The following is a 7,508-nucleotide window of genomic DNA, read 5'->3' as shown; positions in this document are numbered from 1 at the left end:
TACAGTAACGTGCAGTGAATACTTGTTTTAGGCACAGGAATACATTGTTGCTTCGATCGTTCGGCAAGGGGAATGACTATAAATTATTTTTATGCTATAATTCCAAGCTTCATACACATAAAGCTTGTTACAAGATATTCCCAAACATATCCAGATAAACACTCCAAAGCAAAAGTATCAATTAGAAAAAAAAAAATAGACCATTTATATACAGGATCCCTACGGCTTGTAACCGTAAACAAAAACAAACTTGAAATTCTCTGGCGCTGCGATTTGGTTTTCCGAAATATTTGGTGATTTTAAACGATGGTAGAATGGTTAACCAAGGAGAAAAGGTGAGGAATATGTTATAGATCCCGTGTTATAATGAATTTGAGAATAATTTGCTCGTAATAGAAGGAAATGGGGAAGATGTCATTATTAGTATCTTTCCCGCCTTTCTCAAGTAGCCCGTTGATATTACTATATTTTTAAAGTTATATTAACGTAGACTTTGCGGTTATTCCGAGAATGAGAATTTCACACCTATTTTGATAGAATGAAAGAGTTTTCTCTTTAATGAACAGCAGCACGATATTGGATGCTGTGTACCACTGGTAGGAAGAAGACCAATTCAAAAGATGGCATATTTAGCAAAACGAGAGGAGGGGTATTTGGGTAACAAATTATGTTTCTAACTGGTATTCTTGTCAGGTATTCACAGTTGTTAAAGTATAAGATACATATATGAGTGAAATTATTGTTAATTGTTTATGGAATGACCACACCCCTCAGAGACTAAGACTGTATAGCTACAGCTACACCAAACTGTAGAGTGTTTTTCTTGCACAGGGAATATTACATTTTTTCATGTGCAGAAAGCATAATATTGTCAACATTTGCGCGGACAGATCAGTGGACGGACGATGGAACAGTGCGCAGAAAGGTTAAAAGAATTTTATGCACGGAAGAGGATTTAAAAAAGGACTAAGCATGTGCAGAAAGTTACCCGAGAACTATATTTGCGCAGACAGATTTTGACCAAATAATTTTTGCGTGGGAGACTAAACTCTACAGTCTGGCAGCTACACACACATCTGTACCAAAGCACAGTAATTTTTTGGAATACTTTTGCATAACTGATTGTGATGATTTTGGTATCAATGGATTCCTATCACTCTACTGTACAAATATATCGAAACTATACATTCCTGGCCCTAATAGCAAGGAAGGGCATGAATTGTAGGATTGAAATTGCTGTGGTAATTTTAGGCAATGGCACCACATAATGGATTATAGCAATTTTGATAATAATGGATACCTCTCACTCTCTGTTATCCATATATATAGAATTTTTTTGCGCCAAAACACCCATTAGCGACAATCTTGACCTTGATAGCAGGGGAGGCATGAATATTACAGAGGGAAATTTGAATATTATACTTGGAATCAGTCCCTTTATTGTTTAATGCAGGGCTCACAACCCCCTGCAATCCACCTAACCTCTGCAATGGAATACAAAGAATCCTCCAGATAATCGCGGCAGGAGAGAGTGGCGTATAACCGACATGCAGGAGCATCTGATGCCGTGTGTGTCTGACGCTCTCCCCTGTCTTGAATATGTGGAGGATTTTTTGTTTTCATGGGGAGTCGTAATATAATGACAGATTCCGTGTATATTTATATTTTACCCCTTTCCTTGGTACCAATCATGCCCTCCGTTGCTGTCAGGGCCAAGAATGTAGGGCTTTGGGGGTTTCCACGCAATAATTTCTTTACAGTTTGATACTAGAGAGGGAGAATAATCCTTCAATACCAAAATCATGGCAATCTGTTTTGCATCATTGTTGTGTAAAATTACTGTTGCTGGGAAAAATATGAATGATATATATGTATCAGTCACTGTAGTATCTAATGCAGAGGGCTATGCCCCCTGCATCCCTCTCCTAGGGGCTACTACCCCCAAACCCCTGCTATGAAAGAAAAAGGATTCTCCACGTATTCACAACAGGATAGAGTGTATGACCGACAAATGGAAGCACACGATGCTGAGTCTGTTGGATGCTTTATGCTGCCATACTTATGTGGTGGATTCTTTGTTGTCCAGGGCCAGGTTGGGGGGGATTGCAGGTGGCACAGCCTTGCATTGATTATATATTGACCAATTTTCTGTATATTATTTGTAATCTACTGTGTAATTTCCGAGGTACCATGTGGCATTCATTGCGACCCATTTTGTTAATTTATGATGTTATTCTTTTCCTGTGCAGATTATTTCATGTATGAGTGAGTATAGTTATTAGATTTTCACTAGATTTTCCCAATCTCAATGCACCATATAGAGGTATACTAAAGTATTACTTACCTAATTTTTCTGAGAAAAATTAGTTTTTTCAATGTGCTTTGAAAAAAATTCTGTAAAGTTGGCACTGATGGGTCATTCTTTAATGTACACAGTCCGGTCCTCAGTAGGATATGCGAGTTTGTATTTCAGAGATTTTTCATGGTGTGATAATGTGGCACCTGTCAACATCTATTATATTATACTACTTCTATTTCCACACCAACAATCCTTTTCAGACAAATTAGGAACCAGGGTGGTTAAAGAAAAGTTTTTCTGATGCAAGTAGACAAATATTTATTTAGTGTTGATGATGCTATTGTAATTTGCACAAAAGAAATTTCACAAAAAGAATAGTGATAAAATCTTTAAATTTGTGTGCCACTGTTGAACTGTACATTGATAGCATTCACAGTAATTCATAGAACTTCATCCGTTACAGAAGAATAATCAGCTAATGTAGATAAACATATAATTGATATAGAGTATGCTTTTGGGCCATGTTTTATACAGAATTATTGCAGTTTAGTATGATTTGCTTGAAAAATCTTAGTAAATAAGATGAAAAATTAAGAATAAGTTTGTACAATACGTTTGGAACAGATGCGCCATATTTATAGTGAAAATATTATGGATGATAATGGTGATTTAGAAGCAAACATGAACAGACAGTCTGTTACACCAAGAATAAAACTGAATTATGCATTATGATTATTATTATATTTGGCATAAAAGATCATATAACTTTGACTTGTATTTTGAGAATAAACAAATAACTTAGGAATGATAAGAAGTAGGTGCTATTATTGAGTATATCACCATGCAATAGCTGGAAGGCTGTGCCTGAGCAACCCAACTCAGTAGGTGGTTGCATTATTTCTTTAGACAGGGTAAAAACTGCTTTTGCACTCTAATTTACTTTTCTTTGAAAAAAATGCTGAAGCCACAAATTATGAGGGTTGTACATATTTGTATTTCAGAGTATAATGATGTGTAAAAGTGAGAAACAAGGCATGAATTAACTGCCTCTTTGTTTGGGTAACAGCCAGCTCCTTTTATCAGGAGACTGCCGTTTTGTTAAGCACACAAATAGGTTACGTGAAGAATTAAGAAATCTTGTGCAACTCACCTGATTTTTTGCATTAGTACATCAAATTTTTATGGTGTCTGTAACAAAGTTTTCAGCCTAGTATCTCAATTCTGGAAAACCAATGAAAAAAATAACTGTGGCTTATATGTTTACACACACTGCCTAATAGTATCCTCAAATTCTGAATAGTGCATATTGTTTGGTTTGTTGTTTCTGTGCAGCTAACCGATGTGATGGCATTGTGCCCCATACATTGAATAATCTCTACTCTTTTTATATTTATATGAAAACAAGCAGTCAATGTGTGGTAATGAAACTTCTTTTTAAAAAGTAAGCTGATACACTGGAGGAGTATATTAGGTATCCTATGTCCCTTTCTTGATACTGGTAGTCTTCATTTTTGGTGGATGAGACACAGAACCTGAAGGGTTAAAAATAAAGTCAAATTGTTTATTTTTTATGCCAACTGAAAGTGTATTTGCAATGCATTCAGTACATGACAACCTTTAAAAAAAGAAAAAAATAAGAAGAGTGACTGACATGATGGTAGTTTCTGGTAGTTTGCAAGGTATTCAAAGATGTCTTATTTACCATCATTTACAGAGGTGTTGAATGTATTGTATCATGTGATTCAGATGTTTTCATGTTATTCCTTGGACTTTGCACTAAACATCATGCTGTATATTTTGCAATGTTTATGCTTTTATTCAATAAGGGGTTGCACTTGTAACCTCTGAGAATTTCTTTGTCTTTATATATATATATATATATATATATATATATATATATATATATATATATATATATATATATACATATATACAGATATACACACATATATATATATATATATATATATATATATATATATATATATATATATATATTGTTAATCCTTTATTTCTCATTTTCCCATCCCTAATTTTTACCCCAATTTAGATGACATTTACCTGTGATTTATCATTGTATTATGGGAATTTGATACCAAAATGATGACACAGGCCTTCACATTCTGCAGTATTTTCAACGTCATCATTGACTTCTTTATGCCTGTTAGTTTGTTATTTTTATTATTTGTTGTAACATTTAAAGTATATTTTTATTCTCAGAGATTAAGGAATTTTGTAATTGCTTTCAAAGCTTATATGTTTGAAGTATTAAAAGTAATTCTTGAGGGAATAAAGTAATTATAGTAATACATAATGTGTCAAAGCCATATTAGTCTGTAAAGGTAATTACCATTAGGAAAGACGTAAAGGTAGGGGAAAAAAATGCTTGCGTATCATCTGTGGAGAAATATTTGAGGTGAAACAGTGGGATTAATAGATCTAAATAATACATCACAAATAACTGATCTATAACTAAAGCTTAAGAACTTTCTGTTGTTGAGATTTTTTTTCTTCTTTTCTTTTCTTTTCTTTTCTTTCTTTCTTTCTTTTTTTTTATAATCATGTTGTGTAATTAGTTTTTTTTTTCTTCTTCTTCTTTTTCGTCTTCTACTGTTTTGCTTTGTGAGAGTGAAACATTTTAGAGAATACATATAATTTCTAATTGCAGGACTATTAAGATATGTACCAGTGACAATAAGGTCTCCGTGGGTCTCTCTACTACTACTATTATAAAATGCTATAAAGCTTGTTAAGGAGAAAATGTTTTGCTAAGATGATGTCTGGATCTCTCTCTTGCTCATTCAGCTCATTGATTTATCTTCTTGATTTATTTTTTTGTATTTCAGATGCTGGTACCTGCTGATGACTATTATGATGCTGAGAGAGAACTCTATACAAGTATTGTACAGTCTGCCAGCACAGCTATGTCCCTCATAATTGACAAATACATTTGCCTTGCCAATGGTTTAGCGGCCCCTGACACAGACATCGAGGACTGCTTTGGTGGCAAGAACAAGAAGAAGCAGAGCCTCGTGAAGTACCTAGAGGATCATGAGCCCAATGAAACTACTTTCAGTCAAACAAGGACTCACTCCCTCAAACCTCAACCTGCACTCCAGCCCAAAATCTGCACTGAGGAAGATATTCAGAGGGAAGTGCAGCAAACCTTGCAGAGGAGGAAGTCCCAGCTTGGACTTCCAGATGACTACGAGGTGCAAGAAGTCCAAGACACGGAATTGGATTTGGAGTCTGGTAGTGATCTTAGTGAAGTTGAAGATGAAGGAGATATCAAGGATGTTGTTTCCAGCAAGCAAGCCAAAGGTAGGAGGAAGAAAAAGAACAGATCAGAAAGGAAGAAAGAAATTCTAAAAGGAGAGACACAGGCCCAGAATCGGAGAGTGAGAAAGAACAGGTTTTGCAGCACCATGAATGAAGAAGCTTTGTTTAAGAATGCTTATAAAGAGGATGAGGAAAGAAGTGAGAAGGTTCAAAAGGAACCAGCAGTAAATGAGAGAAAGCAGGGACATGTTTTGGATGGGCCTAAGAGCAGCAAAGCCCATTGCAGACAAATCACAAATGTGAAAAAGGTGAAGGAAAAGAGTACAAGTAAGCCAGAAATGGCAAACACAGATGGGCCGCTTGCATCGGTCTTGCCAGAGGAGCTTGATCATGGGGCTCTTCTTGTCACAGATATGCTGGATACAGTTTTTATTCCACCCTTCACATCCCAGGAAAGACAGAAAACTTTAGTGAAAATAGAACAGAGATTAGGAAAACATGTGGTGGTCTTCCATTTCAGCTTCTTGGGTGGAAGAGACATTGATGCTCAGGTAGATGCTTCCTGCAGCGATACTAGAGAAACTCCGACATGTCCAACCCTGAAGGATGGAGACTTGGAAATGCAAAGTAAAACAGCAGAGGAGACCTCAAAGAAGACTTCGAGACACCATGAGATCACAAGTTGCACAGAGAAAGATACTCTCAGTGAAAAGAACAAAACAGTAAAAAAGAAAAAGGAAAAGACAGTGCCACCAACAAAGGTGACTGAATGCCACATCTTACATGATCCCAAGACTTCAGATGCTCACTCAGATAGAACAAACAGAAGAAATATGCAGAAAAATATTTTTAAGGAAAAGTCTTTAGGTGAAGTGAGGGTAGATGATTTGCCACAAGAGATGAGGAGGTCAAGGAGGATGTCTGCTTTATCCAGTCAACTTACTGAGAAGTGCCAAGAGACACCAGAGCAACATGGGCCATCTTCTGAGCAGGGGGAGATAACTCATCCCTCTCTGGACACTGGGAAAAATACAGAGCCATCCTCAGAAGATCACAAGAAAAGAAAGAGAGGTAGACCAAAATCAAAATCTCATGTTGTAACTTCCTCTACAGTACCAGAAACAGACATCAAAATGAGAAAGAGGTCTATTTCAGACCAAGTGCGCAGACAGTTGAGATGTTTGGAAAACATGTTCCTATCAGAGGAGGAAAAGTTAGCAAAAGAGACCAGAAAGAAAGAGCAAGAACTTGTAATGGTGCCTAGTGTGCCAGAAACCTTACAGTCATTAAAAGAAATCAAGCAAACAGTCAATGAAATATCCTTAGAAAAAGGGAATGGTAAAAAGTTCAGAAGAGAAAATGTGGATACACATGAAGATTTAACAAGCAGTAACAAAGAGAACAAACCTCTTTCCGTAAATCCTGAAAACGTTCCAAAGCTGACATCTACTTCAACAGATAGCGAAACTGAACCTCATTTACACGAGAAGAAGCAGAAGCCCAAAATTCGTAGGGTATTGCTAAGTAATGGTCGAATTGTTTTCAAGTACAAGATGGACAGTGAAAAGGAAATGTGCTCCCAAGATTTACCACCAGAGAGTGTAAAAAACATTTCTGAAAATACAATTGATGAGGGACAGACAGCTGGGAGTATCCTCGGCAAGTTATCTGGAAATTTATGGCAGAAGAGAATATGGCATTCAAAGCAAGAGGAGAGTATTATAGCTGGTATTGACCCCGTTAAGAAAAAACGGAAGAGCTTGTCAATGAGACAAAAACATAAGGGTCTTAAGGCCTCTGACTCCATGCAGCTCAAGTGGAGTAGCATGATAGCAAGAAACAGCACAGTGGAACTCTCAAGCATCATGGAAGACACCACAGTCTCGGTTATCCATCCCATGGGAAAAATGAATGACAGAGCTAGAAAGCA

General features: G+C 36.4%; 1 protein-coding gene across 1 annotated transcript in view; it reads left to right on the top strand.

The window, feature by feature from the left end:
* The first annotated feature begins 218 nt into the window (after window positions 1–218).
* The window catches only part of LOC113812905 (uncharacterized), a 19,009-nt gene continuing 11,719 nt past the window's right edge, over window positions 219–7,508 (top strand). Inside the window, exons 1-2 of the mRNA XM_070141910.1 lie at window positions 219–335; window positions 5,146–7,508. The exon at window positions 5,146–7,508 is cut by the window's right edge and continues 394 nt beyond it. Of these exons, the coding sequence (XP_069998011.1) occupies window positions 315–335; window positions 5,146–7,508 (2,384 nt within the window). The 5' untranslated portion in view covers window positions 219–314. The remainder of the gene's footprint in view (window positions 336–5,145) is intronic.

Source organism: Penaeus vannamei, chromosome 28 (genome assembly GCF_042767895.1).
Source record: "Penaeus vannamei isolate JL-2024 chromosome 28, ASM4276789v1, whole genome shotgun sequence".
Lineage (NCBI taxonomy): Eukaryota > Metazoa > Arthropoda > Malacostraca > Decapoda > Penaeidae > Penaeus > Penaeus vannamei.
This window is presented reverse-complemented; position numbering and strand designations above follow the sequence as displayed.